Source organism: Siphateles boraxobius, unplaced genomic scaffold (genome assembly GCF_051911475.1).
Source record: "Siphateles boraxobius isolate OS27281-9 unplaced genomic scaffold, OSU_SipBor_1 53, whole genome shotgun sequence".
Lineage (NCBI taxonomy): Eukaryota > Metazoa > Chordata > Actinopteri > Cypriniformes > Leuciscidae > Siphateles > Siphateles boraxobius.
In genome coordinates this window covers 3,375,434-3,401,132 of record NW_027509175.1, presented here as the reverse complement: position 1 = coordinate 3,401,132, position 25,699 = coordinate 3,375,434, and the positions used below count along the sequence as shown (strand labels likewise).

General features: G+C 40.8%; 1 protein-coding gene across 1 annotated transcript in view; it reads right to left on the bottom strand.

The window, feature by feature from the left end:
* sgcz (sarcoglycan zeta) overlaps positions 1-25,699 on the bottom strand; it is a 218,742-nt gene that overhangs the window by 100,474 nt on the left and 92,569 nt on the right. The window contains exon 3 of the mRNA XM_077205055.1: positions 23,841-23,942. Coding sequence (XP_077061170.1) covers positions 23,841-23,942 — 102 coding nt within the window. The remainder of the gene's footprint in view (positions 1-23,840; positions 23,943-25,699) is intronic.

The window sequence follows — 25,699 nt, the reverse complement described above, 5'->3', positions numbered from 1 at the left end:
CACTCATATTCGGACCGTATGTATACTGTTCAAAAGTTTAGGGTTAGTTAGAAATTGATTCACCAGGGATGCAATAAATTTATCAAAAGTGACAGTAAAAACTTTTACATTGTTACAAAACAATTCTGATAAATGCAATTGTTTTGAACATTCTGTTCATCAAAAAATTCAGAAAGAAACTAAGCAGTACAAGTTTTTTCGACTGATAATTATAAGAAATGTTTACAATATTATTGTTTGTACTGTATTTTTAATCAAATAATTTGGCCTTTCTTGCATTTTCAGTGTGACAAATTAATGTCACTCGTTTTTAACATTCCTTGTTAAGTCATTAATTTTTCACACTGCCACAAGTTAAGACTTTTTCACCAAACGTCCCCATTCTTAAGTCACAATTTTTTTTTTGACAACTGGATGCCACATACTGAATGAAACATGCAACATAATGAGATAACAATACAGAACATTATTGTTTGAAATGTTTAACACTGCATATCTTACATACTAGCTCCACATACTACAAAGTATGTCATATAAAGTGAATAGCCTACTGTACAGAATGCGGTAAGTAGTAAGCTAGTATTCCTTTCAGAAACATATTGTGCACATAAACAAGAAGCCTTCAAGAAGCATTATTAAATCTTAACACTTAAGTTTTCAAGGAAAGACATTCAATGCTGAATGAATGTGCTCAATAAACATTTAAATTAATAGTTTATTGACAACTTCAAACATGCCATTTCTCAGCAAATATGGAGCAGCTTAGAGAAGATAACATTTCTAGCAAGCACCTTTTTTTAACTTACTTTAAAGTGTTCTCAGCTACATATAGGGAGAGTTTATCTCAATAAAGCACCAATTTTCCTTTCTGCACTATGAACAGGGTAGAAGCAAATCTCCCGCAAAGGTTGTGCATCACTTTCTAAATCTAAAACTCAAAGATTATTTGGATTTATCATTGTTAGCAGTCTCTGGAATTTCCTGTCCAGACTTCATTTCTCCTCAGTCCCACTGATACGCTCTTATCACCTCTAACATTTACCTCCACAGTCCAGGCTGTACCCTGAGCCCTGCTAGCTAAACACCCCACGGCTAGCCTGCCCTTTTACACATGCTACATGGACCCCGGCTAAATGTCATTAGCCGCTGATGAGGATCAAAAGTAAAATGGTCCACTAGCCTGTGTAATGTCAACGTGTAGCATTAATTAAAACCGTGTCTGTTTTTAATTATTTTCTCTAACCGAGAAAGGTAGAGTTGATCCCAGGTTGGTGTTAAAGGCCATGTCACCACGTAGCCGCGGACGAGGCGAGGATTTTGACATCTGAAAAGGCAACAGCTGGAAATTTGCCAAAGGCATTGCCAACGTGAGATGTTAAGATGCAGATAGTGTTTATATTTATTTGGTTAATTAACTACGGCTCATTGTTCTGGAGACAGTGACCCCAATTAGCTAAACACATGTTTATTTGGTGATGTCCCATCAAATGCTAATTTGGTAATTCACAGGAATGCTATCATAAAAATCACATACTGAGGGCATCTGCAGGTTAGATTACCCACAATTTTGTTACTCACCCTCATGTCATTCCAAACCCATAATACTTTCCTTCAGCTTCAGAACCCAAATGAGGATATTTTGGTAGCGCTTTATTTTGATAGTCCACTTTAGACACTCTGCTAAATATAAATACGACTACCAGTCATTAGAGTATTACTAGATTGTCTGCAATTCCAGCCAAAAATTAACCTAGGGCTAAATAACACATGGGTACCGAGTCAACCGCTCTCTGGGATGCGTTTTCATGATAATCGAATGTACAGAGTTGTGGTAACGTTAGTTTTAGTTTAACTATTATAGTTTATAAATGCTAGTGTATAGGGCATTGAATAAGTAAAAATAAAAATCGCTAGTTAATACCAAAGACAAGCCTCAAAATAGCCCCACACTAACACGGTAGCATAAACAAGGGTACCTACCTGCAAACTGCAGCAACTTTGTAAGTGTACAGACAGTTTAATAAGAAGATACTTTATAAAGACAGTACACTTCACGTATCTTCACGTAGCCATCTTTGGAAAACAGTCTCAACCAGTCGAACTACGAATGTCGTGCTACGTCCTGGTTGATAGTCCCAGTTCAGCTCACGTAGCATGGTTTTCGTGGTTCGACTGGTCAAGACTGTTTTCCAAAGATGGCTCCTGCCTATATACGGTAAGTGTACTGTCTTTATAAAGTATCTTCTTATTAAACTGTCTGTACACTTAAAAAGTTGCTTCGGTTTGCAGGTAGGGACCCTCGTTTATGCTACTATGTTAATGAGGGACTATTTTGAGCCTTGTTAGTGGTATTAACTAGCGATGCCCCATACACTAGCGTTATAAACTAGTCTGTGGTTAAACTAAAATGAACGTTAAAACTGGTTACATTAGATTAACATGAAAACGCATCCCAGAGAACGGTCGACTCGGTACCCATGTGTTATTTAGCCCTAGGTTAATTTTTTGGCGGAATTGTCCTTTAATATCTGCTAACACTTTATTTTGATGGTCCCCCAACATACTGTACATTCTAGTGACTATAAGTATACGTGACCCGATCTGGCGAAATGAGTCGGAAGTCGCAACGTTCCATTTTAAGATATGGGCCGATTATGTGGAAAAACAATAAAATGATATAATTTTTTTGTGCTAATAACAGACATTCAAAAATAATCTCCCAAAGTTTCGTAGTCCAGATAATTGAGTAAAGGTATTTACATTACTATTAAAATTTACAAAGTTTTCCTAAATTCGCTGGAAATGAACATTGCTTTTCTCAACTCCTATATCACCTCTGAGCATTTCCCGGGTATCCCCTGAAATGTCACTATCTCTGCTCTCCAAATTGTGTTACACGTTGTATAGAACCAATTCGAAAAGCTCAGAAATGTATACAAAGCTGATCATTTGTCGATGGGAAGCCGTTTCGACTGACCGGCACGCGATTGGTCCAGCCACCTTCCTGTCAGACTCGCAGCGAGCGCTCTGTGTAATAAACAAGCTACCAGATCTCCTCAGAAAGATTACATATTATTAATTTGAGAAATGTCGCTGTCAAAAAAGAGCAAAGTTGCCAAAGCGTCATCAAGCCCCCTGGCCATTGCACACTGAGTCCGCGTTTTTTCCGTATGCGTTTTTTCGTATTGATTCGGTGGCTCCGAATTGAACACCATTCAAACTGCTTGCTACGGATGCGAAAAACTTATGATTTTTTTTTATATAACGGAAGAAAATTTCGTAGACGTTGTGCAAGCGGGATTGACATAACGTGAGGTCGATTTTTTTTTTAACATGCGAAAATTTCTGATGCGAATTTCAGACTCAGTGTGCAATGGCCTTTATCTGTACAAAAATATCCGTGAGATTTGCCCAAAACCGCCAGTTGAGAAAGTAAGTTGTCCCTCTCCCTGCCCAGCTTAGAAGAAAAGAGCTGAAAGGTGAATTTAATGTCAAATTTGAATCTGAGTGAGTGTATCTACTCTGTATGTATGTGAGTGAGTGCAAATGTAAATGAGTGTAGCTATTATGAAACTTATATGATTACATAGACCTGCCTTATTTGATCTCTGTTTCCTTGTCTCTCTGCCTCTCTCACTTTCTCTCTCTCTCAAACACACACACACACACACACACACACACACACACACACACACACACACACACACACACACACACACACAGACATATATATATATATATATATATATATATATATATATATATATATATATATATATATATATATACGTTGTTTGTGTTTTGAAGAAGTCTTACAGGTTTGGAACAACATAAGACAACATGGCAAAATATGACATAATTTTCATTTTTGGGTGAAATTTCCCTTTAAGGTATCAAGAAACATTTGAAGTCATATAACAACACTGCTGTGAAAACTCACTGTGAGTTATATTACATGTCACTAGCAGTTGCTGTCATCTCTGCATCTGTCGAAAAGCATCATGTCGCCATTGCATGCCCTCGTAAACATAGTTGCCACCCCTCCTGTACGGAAAAACAATAATAATGTGCTTTGACAGAACAGATTGTGTGACACTAATGTAAATAAAGGGTCTATCACTCTTCGTTATACCTGCTGCTCTCTGATGACACATCTGCCTTGTGCTTAGGTGTTGGGTTATGCCTAACCAATCAAAGCAATGCAACCCAGAGTTATCCAATCACATCGCATGTGGGACTAGTTCTTGTAGAGGTAACCTGTGCCCACAAGGCTTTTGAGAATTTTTGTGGATCTGAGAGAGAGCGCAGAGAGAATAATTAATATTCTCCGTCATTCTCGGTTCCTGAAGGTCTGAACAGTCCCCATGTTTTATCATCCTGAAATGTTGTTAAATGTTAATGGGAACCTATTTTTACATGGGCCATTCAACCACACTCCCAACCCCCCTGAATAAAACATTAGTACCAACACACTTTCTAATACTTGTCAATCCCTTGCTCTCTGCTAACACACTCAGGACCCTATTTCAACAATCTAAGCACACCGTCTAAAGTGCAGGGCGCAAGTGTAGTTAGTGTCCGCATCCACTTTTGCTAGTTAAACGACGGGAATAATGGTTGACGTGCCAGGCGCATGGTCTACAGTGAAAGTGTAGGTCTCATTTCTTGGTTTCAAGTTGAAAGGGTGTTATGAATATTTAGATCTGATGACTTCGCTCATACATTCTTTGTTCAGCACACGGGTAGCATTTAAAAACAACATGACCACCGGTAAAGGTAAATCTACTCATCCTCAGATAAAAGTTTATATATTTCACATATTTACAATATTTGGAGGGGACTTTACATGTTTAAAAAGTTGTTGTTAAGAGTTAGCTTATTGCGTTTATGTTGACATTTTTTACATTTATTTTTTACATTTTTATAATCTGTAAATATTAGTTTCCCTTTCAGTCGATAACGTCGGATGTAGTCGACGTCGACTGAATTGGGATCTCGCTAGAGAGCCTGTCTTCTTCGAGTACTATTGAACGAGCCAATGTAATTGGCTTGCGTGATTCGCATCACACACTCCGCCCCCGCGGCGCGGGTATAAATACGGAAGTGGATGCACGCACTAGTTGCCTTTCGCTTCGGAGCCGATCGTTTGATGTCTCTGAGAGTGCTGTTGTCTACAACGAGCGAGTGTGTCGGTGTTCTCCAGGAAGACTCTCCCAGTGCTGGTGTTCTACAGCGCGAGTGCAGCGGTGATCGCGAGCTTTGAGCTCTCAACTGCTGTTTTAACAGCAACAAATTTCTAAAGGTTTGTGTGTGTTGATGGCTGGTTAGAGGGCGGAAAAGTGAGTGCTTCACTGTTTCAGTTCTCTGTTCAGTGTTGCCGCGGTCATTCCCCTGTGTGCTCCGGCACTGGTGACGGTCCTATTTTCTGAAAGAGCAACACGGGTGCGTTTGCGTCTTTTTCAAGATGTCATTCCGCCCGTGCGTTTCTGGGTGCAGTCGTTCCCTGTCTCTCTCTGATGGTCACAACTGTTGTGTCACGTGTTTGGGCTTACAGCACGCTGAGACAGCTTTTGTGGACAGCTCGTGTTTTCACTGTGGGAACATGACTGTCGCAGTGTTGAGGGCGAGACTCGCCTTCGTTCGCAGAGAGCGAGTCCCCATTACCATGCCCCACCCTCGGGTGCTGTGTGGGATGGGTGACCGGAGGATAGTGTTGGATGTCCCGCCCGGTAACCATTCCCTGTGGGCTCCTCACTCCTCCCTTCCACTGCAACCACTGGAGCCTCCTGTGTTATCTGCTGGTCCATCTGTAATGGGTGGGCCAGCGGTTTCACTCGGGGCTCCCCTGGAGGACAGGACGCCGATTGCAGCATCGGAGGGTGAGCTGACTTCTAGAGATGATGACTCGGCTGCATTGTCTCCCTCCGGGAGTTCAATGTTGCCCGAGCCGGATCCAGAATTATCAGCTATGCTGAAACGGGCCGCAGAGGCTGCCGGGCTCGAGTGGAACCTCCACCGTGTCCCGTTCAGTCTCGGTTGGAATCTGGAGTTTGGTATCTTGGGGCGGGCCGCGCTGGTTCTCAGCTCGCCGCCCCAGTGCCTTTCTTTCCCGAAATGCATGGAGAGCTTATCAGGTGGTGGACAGCATCTTTCTCTGCCAGAAACTGCCTGAATAGCTTTTCCCCCTCATTACCCTTGATGGAGGAACGGTGAAGGGTTGCGAGGTGTCCCTCCATTGGAGCGGTCTGTCGACACAGGTGCACCTGTGTCCGGCGGCCGCTGCCTTTTGGGGGGATCCTCGTCTCCCCCCTAAGGCCTGTGAGGTTTTGTCCGTTCCGACGGGCAGAGCTTACAAAGCCTGTGGGCAAGCCCCTTCCTCTTGCGTACCATGGCGTTGCTGCAGGCTAGGGCACCCATGGCATGCACGAGGGTAATCCAGACCGTACGCTCATAGGTGAGCACCGCACTGCATCCGACCTCACCCTCCGGGGTACGGGTGTCGTAGCGTGCGTGATCGGTCTGGCGATGTCCACCTTGGTGGTCCAGTAGCGCCTTCGTTGGCTCAGCCTGGTTGGTATGGCGGATGCGGACAAGGTTCGGTTCCTGGTCTCCCCAATTTCCCAGGTTGGGCTGGTCGGCGACGCGGTGGAGAACTGCATCCAACAGTTCTCTGCCGCTCAAGCGCAGACGGAGGTCATCCGGCACATCCTGCCCCGGTGGCCAGCTGCTGCCTCCACCCGCCGCCGGTGGCAGCTCCTCCGCCTGCTCGTCGCCGTGGGCGTTCCCCGGCCGCCGCTCCTGCTGGCCCTCCGCAGCAGCCTCCACCCAGGCCTCAGCATGGAGCCGGCCGCAGTAGGGATGCCCAGCCCGCTCCAGGCGCTGCCAAGCCAGGTGGCAAGCGACAGCGAAAGCATTCCGGAGCGGGCCGCCCAGGAATGGATGAGATGCTCTTGGAGTGGCACGATCACTCCCTCCCCCCGGGTGAGGGCCGGGTGGAGCCTTTGTTTGTGTGTGTGTCTGTTCCGCCGCTGGCTCCCTAAAAAAAATAAAAAATAAAAAAAGCGGAGCAAGCGGTACCCACACTTCAAAGAGAGAGCAATTTCATCTGTTCCTGGGTCTCAAGAGGGCCAGTCTGGCGGGTGTGACCCTGTATAGCCTTACACCCCTCAGCTCCCCCTTGGTCGTCAGCAGGCAGCTTGGTGCGTTCGAGGACCCGGTCATCCGCCTTCTCACGCGCCCCCTGCCGCTTGTGGGGACAGGTAAGTGTTGCACAGCACACTAACACCACTCTCTCTACTTTGCTGCCCCACCTCAGGCTCGGCTACCCCGCTCAAGTCAGTGATAGTCATCACATTAGGTGTTGAGCAGACGTGCTCCTGAAAATTCAGTGATATTCATCACACCGAGCGTTGAGCAGTGCTCCTGACTTGTGCGTGCTTATCTTATCCTGCTGGCGAAGGATTTGATATAGCCGCTCCTCCAGCCGGTACGAAGGCCAGTTGTAAACTCGTTCTTCGTGCTACTAGGTGGTGGGTCGTGACCATCTTGGCCCAAGATTGGTCTGCAGCTCCGACCTGAAAGACATGTGCTTAAAAACAGATCTCTACCTTCCGCACCGCAGGCCATCCTGTGGGTTGCGTGTAAGGGTGGAGTAACAGTACAGTGTCCTGTGTTCCAGAGCCCGTTGGGTCTTCAGGTCAACTGGAAGAGAGTAATCTCGCCCACGGGCTTAGTATCTCTTTTTCAGTTTTGGAGATGGACTCGTTTCTCCAATGAGAATGTGTTCAGCTGGTGTTTGAAGTGAGAAAGGGTCCCACTGGAAGAACTTTCAGAGGCTCCTGGGGTATATGGTAGTTGCAGCCATTGGCTTCCTCCATATGTGACAGCTTCAGCGCTAGCTTCATGATCGAGTCCCGAGGTGACAGTGGCAGAGCAGCTCACCCTGTGTGACTATAGTTCATCCCGGTCTGCTGCCAAACCCTCTTCAACAGAGGGGCCATGTACAAGGGGCGTGTTTTAACGGGGGCCTGGGCGACCCCTGACTACACGGGCATTCGTGCCTCGAGTTGTTAGACATTGCGACCGTTGCGCAAGCTTCCAAAAAGCCTGCATGTCACAACTCACCCGTCACCTCCTCCTTGGAGTCAGACGCTTCTGAGGGCGCCTTGTTCCACTCCTCCCACTTACTCAATCGTGCCGCCATCGAGCCTCACGACAGTTATAGCCAGGGCAAGTGGAGACTCCATCCCCCCCCCCCCCCCCCCCCGGTTTCATTTTTCCGCCAGTGTTTGTGTAAACCGAGCGGACTACCCTTGGACAAACACTGGGTCTCAGCTGCCTCAGGGGCCCAGAAATGCGTTTAACCCCAGTGAGCCTTCTAAAAGTGACTGCGACTCATGGTCGCCTTGCGCCTGCTCAAGTCAGTGAAATCATCACTCTTCAGGTTGAGCAGAATTGCTCCTGAAACTCAGTGAAGTTCATCGCACTCAGGTGTTGAGCAGCAATGCTCCTGTAGCTCAGTGAGTTCATCACATGTAGCTCAGTGAATTCGTCACACGCAGTGCTGAGCAGAAATGCTCCTGGTGCTCAGTGAAGTTCTTCGCACTCAAGTGTTGAGCAGAAATGCTCCTGAAGCTCAGTGAGTTTATCACACTCAGGTGTTGAGCAGGAATGCTCCTGAAGCTCAGTGAACTTGTCACACTCAAGTGCTGAGCAGAAATGCTCCTGTCGCTCAGTGAAGTTCTTCGCACTCAAGTGTTGAGCAGAAATGCTCCTGAAGCTCGGTGAGTTTATCACACTCAGGTGTTGAGCAGGAATGCTCCTGAAGCTCAGTGAACTTGTCACACCCAAGTGCTGAGCAGAAAATGCTCCTGAAGCCCAGTGATCTTCACATGTTGTGTTGAGCAATGCTCCTGTCTTTTGCGCCCGTCGCTTGCACCTACGTGCCAAGTCAGGAGAGGAACAGGTCTTCATAGTTGCCCCTTATTGGCCCAACTAGACCTGGTTCCCATCAACAGCTTCCTGACTTCCCCTGAAAACTCTTTCGGGGACGGGGCACGATGGCACACGCGTTCTGCCCCCGGAGATTCCGGGCGGTCTTACATCTGAACGCGGAGGTTCAGGTGGCTATCACAAGAACATGTGATAGTTACCATCACTTCTGCGAGCACCCCCTAGAATTGGGTAGCGTGCTTACGCCTTTAGAAGTGGAACCTAGTCGTTGAGTGCGTCTTCTCTCCAGAGGAGATCCTGAAAGCTTTCGATCACTTCAGTGCTCTCTTTCCTGCAAAATGGTTTGCAATAGGCTGTTTTCCTTCACCCTCAAAATGATGTTGCCTCGGTGTTTAAACGACGCTCATCGTGTTGCAGAAGTATGCAGAAGCACGTTCTGATCGTCAGGTTCCTGAGGAGCAAGGTCTTGTAAATCCTTGTGTCCCTCTTTATCCTCTTGGGCCTTGTCCCTGGTGCGACTGCACTGCAGAGACCGCCCCTGAGCCACTGCAGGCAGTGAGTTAAAAAATCTGTTATATCAGTTCTCCTGCTCGCGTGGTCTCTACTAGAGGGTAGGGACTTGCTCGCTTTCGGTCAACGTATTGTGCCTGGAGTCTGGGCCGGCTAACTCTCACAAGCTGAGACCCCGGCTCGGATTGTGCCCAAGGTTCCTACCTCTCCCGTAATAGGAGCAGGTGGTGAGCCTGCAAGCGCTGCCCTGGAGGAGGCAGATCCAGCCCTGGCTTCTCTGTCCGTTCGCTTGGACGTGTACAGAATGCAAGTCATAGACCTCAGACCAGCTCTACAAATATCTGTTGGAATTCAGCAGAGAGGGAAGGCTGTTTCCATGCAAAGTTGCACTTAGTGCTTGCCTTCATTTCGGTAAAGATCCGAGATGCAACATGTCCACTTAGGTGTTGAGCTCCTCTATGATGAGTGTAAAGTGCTCCGCCTGGGCGTTGACGATATGCTTTGCTAAAACAGATTCTAGAGGTGGGGGCTGGACGACACCTAGTTGAACCGCTGCTTCCCGTGGGCTCCCTTCTCATGAAGCCAGTTTCACCGTGAGCCCGGTTCAAGTGTCGGCTTGCTGCGCCATTCCCCTCCTATGGACTGGATACGTGCGCCTTTCTACTCCAGTTGAGTTCCCTTAAAATTGAACCCTGTTGAGTTCCTCCACACCCCTCCGACGTCGGACGTGCGGAACGTCTGGTGTTAGGCCTACCACTCGTAAGCAGTGTGGAACCTGTGTTAGGCTGGGTCCATATGTTGCGGTCCCTTCGGCGACCCCATATGTGTATTCTTCCACGATATGGCTCCCTGCGGTGAGCCCGTGTCTTCCCTCGGCAGAGTCTCTCTGCCGTCACTGTCCGGTGTGTCTCCCCCCGTCTTAGGCTGGAGCCACCCCAGTGTCATTCCATATGTTAGACTGCCCGGTTTCCGCCCAGTTCATATGTGTATTTTCCACGTTACCTCCCTCTGGGTTGGACGTGGCTTCCGCAGCGTCCCTTCCTTCCAATGTACGGGGAACGCTTTCCCAGTGGTCCTGTAGGAACAGCAGTGACTTCCCTGGCCTAAGCCCTGTCCTTCCCCGCCTTAAATTTGCGGGGGCATCAGGAGGCTTTGGTTTAGGCACTGGAAGGTGGCAGCGTTAGTGGCGTGTTCAAAGGGTGATCCCAATTCAGTCGACGTCGACTACGTCCGACGTTATCGACTGAAAGGGAACGTCCTGGTTGCGTATGCAACCCACCGTTCCCTGAAGGAGGGAACGGAGGACGTAGTCCCCTTGCCACTACCGCTGGACCACCGCTGACCCCGGGTTACTCTCGGCTCCTCAGCGAAAAAGCAACTAGTGCGTGCATCCACTTCCGTATTTATACCCGCGCCGCGGGGGCGGAGTGTGTGATGCGAATCATGAATGTGTGTGTGCATGAATTACATTGGCTCGTTCAATAGTACTCGAAGAAGACAGGCTCTCTAGCGAGATCCCAATTCAGTCGACGTCGACTACGTCCTCCGTTCCCTCCTTCAGGGAACGGTGGGTTGCATACGCAACCAGGACGATCCCCCATCTTACAATTGATTTATGCAATCATTAAATATTTCTAAATAGCCATTATACTTATTGTTCAACAGCATTTTTTTTTTAAATAATGTTTAGTTTAAGATATGAGAGAATAAAAAAATGGGCTAAAATGTTGTAACAAGCATTGTCAAACAAGCACTTTTTTTTTCTTCTCAATATATGTATACCCCCAACGGGGCGACGTATCCTGGGGATACAAACATTAAAATCTAAAATAAAAGTCATGTTTTTTTGTTTTTTTTAATCATGAAATTACATTATTTGTGTCCTAAAAAGCAATATATAGCAATCAGTTAATTTGCTGATGCCTCTTTTTGGACTTCACTTTGTAGGGTTAAATACCTGATTTCTATTTAATATATTTTACAATTTAATTTATTCCTGTGATGGAAAAGCTGATTTTTTATTTTATTTTTTATAATCAATTGCTCCAGGCTTCAGTGTCACGTGATTCTTCAGAACTCATTAAAATAGGCTGATTTGCTGCTCAAGAAACATTACTATCATTAATGTTGAAAACGGTTGTGCAGCTTAACATTTTTGTGGTTACCGTGTTACATTTTTTTCTTTTCAGGAATATTTGATGAATAGAAGGTTGAACAATAATACATGTCTTTACTGTGACTTTTGATCAATTAGTTATTGCTGAATAGAAGTACGAATTTCTTTTAAAAAATACTTTTGAATGGTAGTGTACCTATTATACTTGCAGACTCTCGTGGGCACGTTAGGTCTCTCTTGTTCATTTGTCACATTTTCTATTTATCTCATTCTCCAATGATCAGTAAAAAAAAGGTGAGAAACTCTAGCCTGTGTGCATGTGGATGGTGTTTAGACTCCTGAGGAGGGATTTACAATCATTTCAACCATTCCTAGAGGATCATTTTGACTTTTTTTTTCTTGTCTCAACATTTGTTTAAGGATGGAATAAAAGCGGATATTACTAAGGGGAGGAGAACAAGAGAACATATCATATTCTTCCTACATCATACAGAATGTGGAAATAATGCCTACAACAGGAAACTTTTGTCTCGTTTTAGCAACTCCCAAAACAAGCATTCAAGCAACAAGGCCACAAGGGAGTACCATAGAGAACGAACGAGAGAGAAAGAGGAAATGATAGATGGTGCACATGAAAGAGGGAGCACCTGGAGAGAATGGTTGTGCAACATTCACAAGAGACAGAAGGTTGGGAGGCAAAAATAAACACTTGTCTTGTGTGCCTATAGTGACGTAAACACATAACTTGAGAGGGACACCTATAAAACATGTGTGAGACCTTGGTTTCATTTGCATGAACATTTAAACACACACACACACACACACACACACACACACACACACACACACACACACACGCACGCACGCACACATACACACATCAGGCCTTTAATGAACTATCTTGTCCTAGGCAATGACATTCCCACTGTAACCTGACTAACTCAGCTTTTTATCTAAAGCACAGTGGGATATATGCTGAAAAGACATCCTTAAATTAGCACTGCAGAGTGTGACTTTATGGCAAGAGATCTTGCTGCATATATCCTGTATCCTGTCCTGAAAACAAGGAAAAAACAAGGAAACAGCTTTGCATGTATCAGCATAATAATTTCAGCTCATGAACTAAATGGATTTTGCAATCTAAACAAAACTGTAGGTGATGAAATGCATGGTTAAATATAAAACAGGATTAGATGTATTAACGTTCAAAAGTTTGCTGTCAGTACAACTTTATTTTTGAAAGAAATTATTACTTTTGTATGGAAGCCCGTTTCTATGGAAGCCCATTCCCGCCACATAAGAAAAAAATCGAGCATTCTTAAGTCATAATTCTGACATAAAAAGTCAAATTTATGACTTAGTAAATCGAAATTATGACTTTAAAAGTCATAAGTATGAGATACAAAGTCAAAATTTTGACATACTACCTCAAAATTATGACTTACTAAATCGAGATAATGACTTACTAAATCAAAAGTATGATTTAAAAGTCATAAGTATGAGATAAAAAGTCGAAATTTTGACATGCCAAATCGAAATTATGAGATAAAAAAAATCGAAATTATGACTTTAAAAATCGAAATTATGACTTTCCAACTGGCACCCTCATTGTTCTGATGCGACCCGACACATGATGAATTATGAACAGATTAAGGAGTATTTCACCTCTGCACTGCAAAGATGGATTTTGATTGAATTAATTAATTTGACTGGTAACAGTGGTACTGTAAAATTACTGTATAATTTGAATGTTAGTATTTGACATAAAGGTGATGCATAACTCTAAATAAGTTTAGAAAGTATGTCCATATATAGGTGAAAATGCCCCTTGGAAATCAATTTAAGGTGGCAAATATTGCCCCTTAATTAAAAAAAGGTATTTCTGTCGATGCTGTGAACTGACCACTGCATAGAATATGAAAAATATGAATGTCTTTGTGAGTCAGCTGTCGACAACAGGCCTAAACCAGCCATGGCACCAGCACAAAAACACAATCAGTAAAATATCATCTAATTATTATCAACAAAACGTTGAAAATATTAAGATATATTTTTGTCAATATTGCAGACCCCATACGGTATTAATTTTGATTCCTTCAGGTCTTAAAAAGTTTAAAATTTGACTTTAAAAAGTCTGCAGGAACCCTGTAAGCGGTTAGACGTAGTTACCTAGCAGTTATTTTCAGTAAATGAATTAATAAGCTTCTTGGTCCCCATTGCTTTTGCTCTAGTTCTCACCAAAATGAAGGGAAAGAAGGACATCATGTCAATTACAGTTACTGTGACTGATACTGAATATGTATTGCAAATGTAAAAATATAATGGAAATGCAAATACATTGTTGAATGATAATAAACATGGTATTTTGCCTGTTAATGCCTGCAGTGCAGTCTAAATCTGGCCCCTCTAACAGTTCAACTGGCCCCAGCTTGGCCCCCCCAGTTGAAATGGTCTAGAACCGCCACTGGAAATACTCCTTAACCTGTTCATATTTCATCATGTGTCGGGTCGCGTCAGAACAATGAGGGTGCCAGTCGGAAAGTCATAATTTCGATTTTTAAAGTCATAATTTCGATTTTTTTAATCTCATAATTTTGATTTGGCATGTCAAAATTTCAACTTTTTATCTCATACTTATGACTTTTTATCTCATACTTATGACTTTTAAAGTCATAATTTCGATTTATTAAGTCATGAATTTGTCTTTTTATGTCATAATTATGACTTAGAATGCTCAATTTTTTTTCTTATGTGGCGGGAATGGGCTTCCATAGGTCAAAGCCGTGTAAATGCATCACAGCAAATATGGCACGCTCTGCTGTGAATAACATTAGTGATAAATTATCACTATATAAGACGGGCTTCCATACTAGATAGTCTTTTATACATTTGTAATTTTCTTTTGTGTATTTTTGTGTATGAACAAGCAGCAACACAGAAGGGTTCAGTGTTCTAAAAACACGGCGCTCAATTGAAAAGAAGTTCAGCTTTTAAAAACACGTCTCAAGACCTTGCGTTTTCTCCATTCCACTACCCACAGCCCACTTATGTGTAAATGTCCCCAAAGTCATAAACATCTTAATTGATACCGTTTTGATATCTTCAGATGAACCTGCACATCAAATATCCTAGACGCATCCGCAAAATATGTGATATATTAAAAAATATACCCATATATTTTATGAAGATGTTACACTTAAACTTAACGAATAAATGTAATAATCCAACTTTGGTCTGATAGTTTTGTAAGTTCACATAACACAATTTCCATAGGTGTGCACAAGCAGGCGTCCTTCGTTACGATGGAAACCGTCCTGCTTCTGCATTCCACTTTCACATCTTTTCGTGGGCAAGGAAAAGTATGGAAGATACGGATGATTTTTAATTGATGTTATTTTATGATACTACAGATTGCACTTCTTAGTTCACACTGACTTTAATGAAAACAACTGGTTTGCAGATCGTGCCATGTTTGCTGTGATGCATTTGCACGGTTTTGACCAGCGGATGTCGCTAGCGTGGCACACCCATCGGCTCCACTGCTTTGCGCATGCGTAGAAGTGCAGGAAAAAAAGTCATTATTACGAGAAAGTTTCTCATTATTACGAGATGTTAAGTCATTATTACGAGAAAGTTTCTCATTATTACGAGATGTTAAGTCATTATTTCGAGAAAGTTTCTCATTATTACGAGATGTTAAGTCATTCTTTCGAGAAAGTTTCTCATTATTACGAGATGCTAAGTCATTATTACGAGAAAGTTTCTCATTATTATGAGATGTTAAGTCATTATTATGAGAAAATTTCTCATTATTATGAGAAAATATCTCATTATTATGAGATACTTAAGTCATTATTATGTGAAAGTTTCTCATTATTAAGAGATACTAAGTCATAATTACGAGAAACTTTCTCATTATAATGAGATACAGAGTCATTATTATGAGAAGCTTTCTCAATATAATGAGATAATAAGTCATAATTATGAGAAAGTTTATCATTATTATGACTTACAGATTTATATTTTTTACTCAACTGTGGCGGAAACGGGCTTCCATACTTTTATATATCCAAGGATGCATGGCATTAATCAAAAGTGACAATAGACCTGCATAATCTAAAAATTGATATTTCAAAAAAATGCTGTTTCTTACAACTTCCTATTCAGCGAACCCTGAAAAAAAATTTGTTAAGTTTCCACAATATTAAGAACCGTTTTCAACTTCGATAATGATAATATATATATATATATATATATATATATATATATATATATATATATATATATATATATATATATATATACATATACATATAAATGTTGAGCAACATATACAGAGCAATGAATCATGAGCAACATTTAAAGCATGAATGATTTTTTAAGGATCATGTGACACCGAAGAATGTAGTAATGGCTGCTGAAAATTAATATTTGCCATCAAAGGAATAAATAATATTTTAAAATATAATATAATTAAAAAAAAAAACAGTTACTTGAAAATGTAATAGTATTTCACAATAGTATTGTTTTTACGGTATATTTGATCAAATAAAAACAGCCTGGTCAGATAAGAGACTTTCAAAAATATTAAAAATCGTACAAACCCCAAACTTTTCAACGGTATAGTATAAGTTCCTCAGAATATTTCAGTCCCCACTCTGATAATGTACAGTAATGCCACTTGAAATGTTGGATAACAGACTGCATATTTGTGAAGCCATCAATGCAGGCTTCACAGAAATGTTGGACACAAACTTTACAGAGAAGTCTCACTAATTTCCAGTAGGCAATTCAGGACAGGGCCCAAAATATTTTAAAACTTTTAATTTGCCATATGGTGAATGCAATTTCATCATTACATGGCCATCCAGGAACACTACTTAACCCAAATAATCAAAATAGATCATAAGGACACTTTGAGACCCATAACCCACAGTATAACTTATCCCCTATGTGTTTATAAAGGGATGCATATGACTATTATTACATGTCAGTCTTCCCATGTCACAAAAAAATAGGATTTGCACGACAAAAAGGACATCATAGGGTGCAATCAAATCAGCTTGAATCGATGAATCAGAGGAAAGCCCTTCTAGTTTGGACAATTGGTGGCACTAGAAGCATCAAGTTAAAGACTCCAAATTTGCTGTGGTTATTGTTCAGACGGTCCCCTGTGCCAAATTTTACAACTGTCCTCTTCAAGAGTAGCCTGACAAGCCAGACCCACATTAAGATGTTAGGTCTGGGAACACACCATTGGCAGGGATCAATCCGAAGGGCGGGATAAACGGTTGTCTTTCAAATTCCCTCTGCACGCAATAGGATAGCGCTACAACCAACCAGAGCAACGAAGAAGGTGGCGTAGTCAGAGTGACGGACTTCAGTGCCATTCTTTGTTCTTTTCTCAAAGAAACGCTTAACTCCAAGTCTTCCAGAGTCGCGTCCAAAGCTGATTTGAAAGACCGCTGTTCGCCAGCAGCAGCAGCAGCAGCCATCTACCATTTGTTTTCAATTAGCAGGGAATTTACGCGGAACCGTCACAACTCTGCCGTCATTATGTTAAGCCTGTCCACCGACTCTATACACAATGTTTGTTTTTTCCAGCTCGCAAGCCAACGGAGAGCTACTAGACGACCCTGGCAAATTACATTTGCTGCCGCTAGGGTGCGTCTAGATTTCTAGGCTACTTCAAGAGCAGAAGAAGAAGAAAACTAACAGTCTCTGTGAATCCCTACTGTCAGGGCACTGATCAGTGAGTCTGCCATTTTAAGGGGATCAGTGAGTCTGCCATTTTAAGGGGTGTCTCAATTGCAAAATCCATCCAGTTCACTGAAAAGTTTGCTCCCTAAAAAGGCCCACAATGCATCGATGCTCACTATGTTCTTCCCTCACCGTAATTACTGAAGTGCGAAACATAAATCACTTGAGCCAACTGACCGCACATAATTACACGCGATAAATGTAAAAAAAATGTTTGTTAAATATTGTATTTAATTATATTTCAGCATAACTATAGATCGACATACAGGTAACATAATCTAGCTAACATTTATAATTAATTTACGACTGAATTGCTGCATGTATATATTACAATAAAAGTATTTATCATAATGTACTTTAAATAACATTAAAAAAAGTCCGAAAAAGATCTGTTATTCAGTTGTTCATAAATTACATTAGTGACGTTGTACAACAAGGATGATGTCCCATTTGTGTATACAATATATGGATACTAGACCTAGGGAGCTGAAGACACACCAATATACAATAGGTGCCTACGCAGATTTGGTGCTTGGCCCCTATTTACAATTCTGAAATACAATTCTAAATAAAGTCTGATTCAAATTCAAATGATAGTGCAGGTTATTTGTCAGTTTGTCAGCCCATCAATGTCACAATTTTTTTTTTTTTTTTTACTTTCATGTTGCAAGCCTCTTTTTTACTGGTGGATATACTGTCACTTCTCCTGCTGCCCCTCATGTTGTGAATCTTTATTCATCCTTCTCAAGCACCTTTCCTTTTATACGTTTCCTTTTTTGGCCACTCTTTCATGAGTGCCTGTGTCACATATCATTGGTGGCCCTTAGAAGCAGGGTGTCAATTCAGGCTATGGCACAATCCCTCTTTGTAGGAGACGCTAAAACAGCTTGTATGCAGTATTCAGCTTTACAGCTCAAGGCTCTCCTCCAAGACTAAGACCACCATGCCGCATCCCCCGAATCCTAGCTTCTGGCTTTCTACACTTTGTGGATTAATTATAATTTGCAATGTCGCACCCTCACAGTCATCTGAGGCAAATGATCCAAAATGGCCGCCATGTCGCTGCGAGGGAGTGTTGGGATTTGCGAAGGTGTGTTCTCTGTGGGGTGCTGAGGGGAAATGCGAAGGGCCCTCAACAGGCTTTGATGTGCGCTGGTGATTACTGAGGCAAATCAGGAGTGCCATCAGCGAGCTAGCAGAAAGCCTGCTCTTTGTTTGTGTTTTTCAATGCTAATCACTGGGGCTAACACATTAGGCACTTTGATTTATTGGCTCAGGGACAAGGCTTCTTTATAAGTTTATCTGAGCAGTGATAAAGGGATTTAGCAATATTAATGAATGTGCACTCCAAACAGACTCAGCGGCCATTGTTTCTGCACAGTGTATCGTAAAGACTAAACTATAGAGACTGCTATGCCTCTATTAATTTCAATTTTACTAGTGCGCCAATTATCACATCTGTTGAAAGGACTACCATAAATGTTAACCCATGTTTTGTATAATGTTCCATAACATGGGATAGCCTAGGCTGAAAAGCCAAATGTAGCGTCTGGACCAATCACACACACAAATTATTCATTATATTTAATGAATAGTCCGGCAAACTCACTTTCCCAACAAAGATCTGTGTAACTTTCCCCGAAACTAACATCACAATTAAGCTATTACCACTGGCAGAACTCAGTGTCCGGTTACATTGATAAGAATTTTTACGACCCCGGAACTCCTGAGATACTTCACTCTTCTGAGAAGGAGAAATAAAACCCTGTTAATCCTATATATTCTAAATATATAACCACTTGAGAAAAGTATAAACATGTATCTAATTTTCCCATCTCATGATTTTCCTTTTATGTTGTTATTTGGTCTCTATAACTTGGTACTTTGAAGATCGAAATGACTTTATACATGATATGCCGATAACAACAACATATTATTATTACAAGAATCTTTCATAGTTTCTTCATCGGCTACCACCCCTCCAGCGTGCACATGCAAATGAGAATCCTTGAAACAAAGAGCCATAAACCAAATTCTCCCACTTGGAACTTCCACCTTTCTTATTGGCCGAGCCAACCCTGAGAGTAGGCACCTTTCTCAGGCTTTATATTGCATCTACACCCAACATTTGCTCTCTTGGCTTCTAAGAACGTTCAGGGTGTTGTGCTGTCCTGAGGGGCCTAAGCAGGCCTCAGGGCCCCTGGCCTTGACCAAACCAGCCATGTGCTCATTCAGGAGAGAGAGGACTCTCTCAAGCACGACAAAATTAAGGACAACCTCAGGAGTTGGACAAAACGTCTTCATTCAACGCAGAAGAAGTCCCTCTCAACTCCCACCATCTGCTCTGCATGTTCTCTCAGCCCCAGGGCCGACAGGCCACAAGCTGCACTCCGGCCACGAGAACAGAGTCGAACTAACCACGCAAGTTCATCAAATCTTCTTCAATCCAACTCAGAAGAAAACGATTGCAACTTCAACATTTGACACTCACGGAATCATCAACAACTTCAATTTTCAACAACTTCAAGAATTGTGTCCACTGCAAAAAGGCAAATTGAAAGTATACTTTACATGAGGTGAGATGAAAATGATAAACTGATGGTTCTTTTCATAGTTAACTCTTCGGGGTCGCTGATCACGCCGGCGTGATCAAGTTACGTGACCAGTTTAAAACGTCGAAGCATAAAAACAAAGTCACGTTGAGCGCTGCCGTCCACTTCTGTCGAAAGTGCTGGCTTGAAGTTCTATTTTACTTTTTGTTTTGTGTTGATAGACCAAGTAAAAACGGAGATACGATCATTTAAACTTTATATAAAAAAATATTGACGCGTTTGTAAAAGAACGCAAGATGGGATGCGACAGGCGTTGCATTTATTCTAATAACTTTGTCGGTTTTTGTCATAAAACAAAATGGAGAAAAATGTGTGAATCTACTGACTCTGCTCTTCAGGCTGCACATTTTAGGGAATGGAGGAGGAGCCAACTGAGCTAAGAAGCGAAATTGAAAGGCAGAGGATTTACGGAGTAGACAAAGAGAGACATATATACGTTATATATAGAGAGAGATATTTTTGCTAGTTTTTGGAAGAGTTTGAGTAGATTTTGAGAGTAGTTTAGGAGTACTGTAGATAGTTTAGGTAGTTTAGGAGTAATTTAGGAGTAGATTTAGATAAACTATTTTGAGGAACAAAAAACAAAAACAAAAAAAAACACCTGATATTTGTTGTAAATAGCTGTATGTAGGCTATAGTTTGATTTTGTGTTAATTTTACCTTTTGTATGGTATATTTGCACTATTTAGGAACCCCTCTTACTCAAGGAATGAAAGCCCTGTAATGTAGCTATCTGTGTAATTGTACATGAAGTGTTTTGTAGAGTTTCTAAGCAAAAAAGAAAAGAAAAAACGCCTATTGCCACACCTGCTTTTTGCTGTATATAGTTTGATTTTATCTCAATTTTACATTTTTATGTTGTATTTGCACTATTTGGTAACCCTCATTCTCTGGGAATGCAAGGCCTTAAATATAGCTCTCTGTATAATAAAAAGTGGCTAAGCTAAAAAGAAAGAAAAAAGCCTATGGCTACACCCTCTTTTTTGTGTAAATCATATTTTTTTTGTATATAGCTTGATTATATCTGAATTGTACCTGTATATGTTGACATTTACAACTTGTGTTTACATTTTAAACCTTTCAAAATGCGTCATTGAGCATGTTTGTGTTTTTTGTAGTAGAAAAGCTATAATTTTTCTATTCGGATTTTGTGTTTTTTGTGTGATTTTGGGTCCAGTATGTTGATACAGTACATCAAAGTGAAAAACTAATTGTCTGGTCATATAGGTGATGTTGTGCTGAAAAAAATTATACCAAACATTGGTATGGTAAACATTTGTTTATGTCGCAAAAAAAATAAAAAATAAAAAGTACTCAAAACCGGCCAAAATAGCCCAAGACTCCGAAGGGTTAAATGGATCTTTTCCATAGTTCCATTTCCTACCTCCGGTTTAATTCTGTCACTTTAACCATCTCCCTTTGAATGCATGAATGAATGTGTATTTGTTTGTTTGTTAGTTATGTTTTAGTGTTTTTATTAATAAAACTTGTGCATGTATTTGGTTCTGATTCTCTGCATGCATACGAAGTTTACCTTACGATCTAGATTGTGACTACATGCTCTTAATAGTACTGTACAGTAAGAAAGACATTTCCCTTCCCCGGAAATTAATATTTCTTAGAATTAATAAACAATTAACGCTGAGTGTCCACGGGACAAACAGGTGGGTTGAAGTAAAAAATAATTTTACTACATTAAGTAAATTATATTAACTGATCCAAATATTCATAGTCAATTATAACCAGTTATTATTGATTATTAATATTTTCATAAAGCTGATTTGCTACACAAAGCAGCTGGATGGCTGAAAAAAAAGAAGAAAGAAGAAAGGTTGTGGTCGAAAAGTGTTTGTCAAAAAATGGCTTCTTGATTTTGTCATTTTGTTATGAAGATGAGATGGAAAATGTACACCCTAAATTCAAGGATATTGAACATAACAGCACAGAATATTAATAATGCACTTTTTGGGAAAGATTATGCTTGTTTCAGATCATTTCATTCAGTGTGACAGGGATTGACCTGCTTGAGCTGCACGAGCTGAAGCGAAACAGTGAATGAACGCCAGTAAACTGAAACACAGCAAGCGGGTTAATTAACTCACCCGAACGCATCCTATAAATATGTGATTAATCACGTAAATGCAGAACATAAAAGCAATATTACAATTTGCCTCTGCTCAACATGACGTGAATAACAACTAATGTATAACAACACTATGTTTGTATAATGTTGAAATAAATATAGGATAAGTAAATACATAAAACAATGCAATTCTAGTCAGAGTAAAATGAAATATGTTAAGTTAATAATTGAATATTTTATTGCAATTAGAGGAAATTCATGCTTTAATATTTGTTGACAAAAAAATGACAAAATAAATTTTCTTTAAAGTATTAAAAGACAGACAGACAGACAGACAGACAGACATAAATAGATAGATAGATAGATAGATAGATAGATAGATAGATAGACAGACAGACAGACAGACAGACAGACAGACAGACAGACAGACAGACAGACAGATAGATAGATAGATAGATAGATAGATAGATAGATAGATAGATAGATAGATAGATAGATAGATAGATAGATAGATAGATAGATAGATAGATAGATAGATAGATAGATTATGAATGTTGCAGTGACAACAGCCACAGTGAGTTAAAGAGTAAGACACAACGAGAAAGAGAGCGAAAGAGAAGGAGAGAAATAAATCAACAACATTGTGTTTACAATTGGGTGCTAAAGGTCAACAGAGGCCTAATACAAATGAACCAGAACATGATGCATGCGTACAGCAGGAGTTTGGGGAAGCACCCGACCCTGTGTACTTCTCTGTATGTGTGCTTGACAAAAAATGTGTGCTGGTGTGCTTGCCCTATTCATCTTAGTGATCTACACTTTGTCCTTTCACATATATCAAGAGTTCAAGCTAGGATCCCTACTACGCTCACTCCAGCATCACAGCTGGTGCCTGGAATGACAGACCAGTAATGTCTGAAACCCTCCCAATTTACATGCCCTGTCAGCACGGTGGGTGTGTCGGCATTTGATGAAGAGTGTAGATGTTGTATTAATGTTCTTAATTTTTGTAACTTATACCTTGACAAACTGTAAATAGGAAGCAAAAATGCAAAATCAAGCAAGCCACAAATAACTTGTCTACATTTAGTCAAACATATATATATATACATATATATACAAACATATTTATATATATATATATATATATATATATATATATATACATAAACACAACATGAAAGGAAAATGTGAGAAGTGGTAGGTCAGATAAATTAAAATAAAACATTTTAAATGAACTAAATCATTTTAAAGGATTTAAATCATCAATTTAATCATAAATAATAGCCCTTGTTACATCAAGTGTAACATAAAGCTGAATGATGAATAATGAGCTGAACCTGTGCTACAGGCTGAAAAGACGACAACCAGTAAATTCACTCGCTAAATGGCAGCACCGAGTGAAATAGCTTCACTGAGGGATTTAGCAGGCAAAGTTCAGCAGGTTGTTTGAACTGCTTAACTTGGATTCAGCTCCAGCTCTTTTAATGTGACCTACTGCACCTGTGAAGAGAACAGAAGCAAAATCCTCGTCCAAAGCCAAAACCCACTACCCTAATCACTTAGTATGCTGACACCAACTAAAAAAGATGTACTATGGTATTACTGTGACATGGTACCATGGTAGTGAATATCATTTGAAGTACCATCAGAATTTTTAATCAGCCACTACCCGTGTATATAATGAAGTGCCACTTATTTGAATTACAGAACTGAGATAATACTCATTCAATATAACAAATATTTTTTTTTTAAAGTGTACACCATGATTTGCCTATTGCACAGGTATAGAAAACTAAATTCTTACCCGTCTGGATTTGATCTCTTTCACATAAAGTGGAAGAAGGAACTCCGACACTCCCTCTAATCTGATGCCCTCTTTGGTTACGCGGAGATTTCCCATGCCATCCTGAGGGACAGAGAAAAAGAGAGAGACAGAGTTTGTGATATGCATGCAAATATATCATTGTTTAAGATATTTACGTTTCGAGGATTGTTTTCTGAATCAAGTATTTTTCACCTGTAAATATCCTGAGTTCAAGGCAAAACATCAGCATCTGAATGATAACGGTCACCGTGATTTTGCCAAGTAAGACATGGTCCTTGATCAACATATTTTGTTGATCCTGGATCAACATTCCTGTCCCAAAATGAAGTCCTTACCCAATCCCTACCCCTAAACCCAACCCTACCCATAACTTTTCCCTAAAATCAGAGGGCAATGATAGGTGAATGACACTGATGTTTAAGTACTTCACCTTGGTTCTAAGCCTAAACTTGACATAAACTGTAAATTTATCCCTCAAATCTGATTGTTTAATTGGAAAGTTGATCCAGGATCAACAACGATGTTGATCCAGGAACATGTGGTACTTGGTGAAATCACGTTCACTGAATGATAACACAAGCTAAGAGACATACTGTCTCCCTGTGAACCACTGGTGTTTCATTTTCATGGACTTTTAGATGCCGTTTACACAACACACCATTTTCAAATAAAAAAAGAAAACGTTTTATGTGTTTTGGCCATTCATGTAGATGACATCGCCATGTTGGGGGTCTGAAAGTTTTTAAAACATTGTCCCCATGTAAACAACAAAAATGTGAATTTGTGAAAACGGTGACATCATGTGCATGCGCATTACTTGTCAAGTCTTCTTCAGTGACATCGGCAATTATTTGCCTGACATGCATTATACAGCGCTTTTAGTCTTTTTCAAGGATCAGAGTGAATGGTGATTGTTTTGACAACGTTGTCGCCTGTACGCGAAAAACATAAAAGGAGAAACTTTCCCATCTTTTGCTTATCGTTGTCCTGTAAATGTACCCTACGTTTATTTTTAAATGTTTCTTGTATTTACTTTCTGTTTCATTGGTTGTCATGGTAACCAATTATGTTTTCGTTTGCCGTCATGCTTACTCATCGTTTAATTGATTTCACACACCTGATCCTTGTTTTGTTCATTATTTCACTCTGTATATAGTGTCTTCAGTTCAGTTTGCTCACTGTCTGGTTTTGACTGTGCTCTAGCACACTGTTGTGCAAAAATGTACCAGTTTGCTTCCACGTCTCTGCATTAATAAATGATTGTAAATACTCAGATGTGGCAGCATGTGGATTTAAACATCTCTCAAAGGTTGGTTTCTCTATTCAATTTGGGTTGCACAAAAAGGAGCTCCAGGGCTGTTTTCCAGCTTACCAAATGTCATAACTACAATAATGACATCAGACACCAGTCCATATTTTTCATATTTTTAAAAAGACTGGACATTGGTGATAGATAAAATATGTTGTTTTTTTTATGATTCAACATATTTAAAAAATAAAACTAAAAATTGGCTACTTTTCAAATGATTATACCTTTTTATCTGTTTTGACCTCCCTGCTTTTAACCTGTTCTTTTCATCTCTCAAGAGTAGGGTACATTATTGTGTTCTTGGACAACGTTAATTAGTCCATTACTAGAGAAGCTGATTTCATGGTTGGCTCTAAAACCATTGTGTCACAATTATCACATAGAACACTATAATTACTGAATATGAAAGCACTGCCAGAAGATAGGGAACTTCAAGTCCTGTTCCGGCACAATTTCAGGTAAACTTAAAGCCGAAAAGATGGACTCTGTTAACCTGTTATTCTTTGGGAAAGTAGACCATGGCACTGCT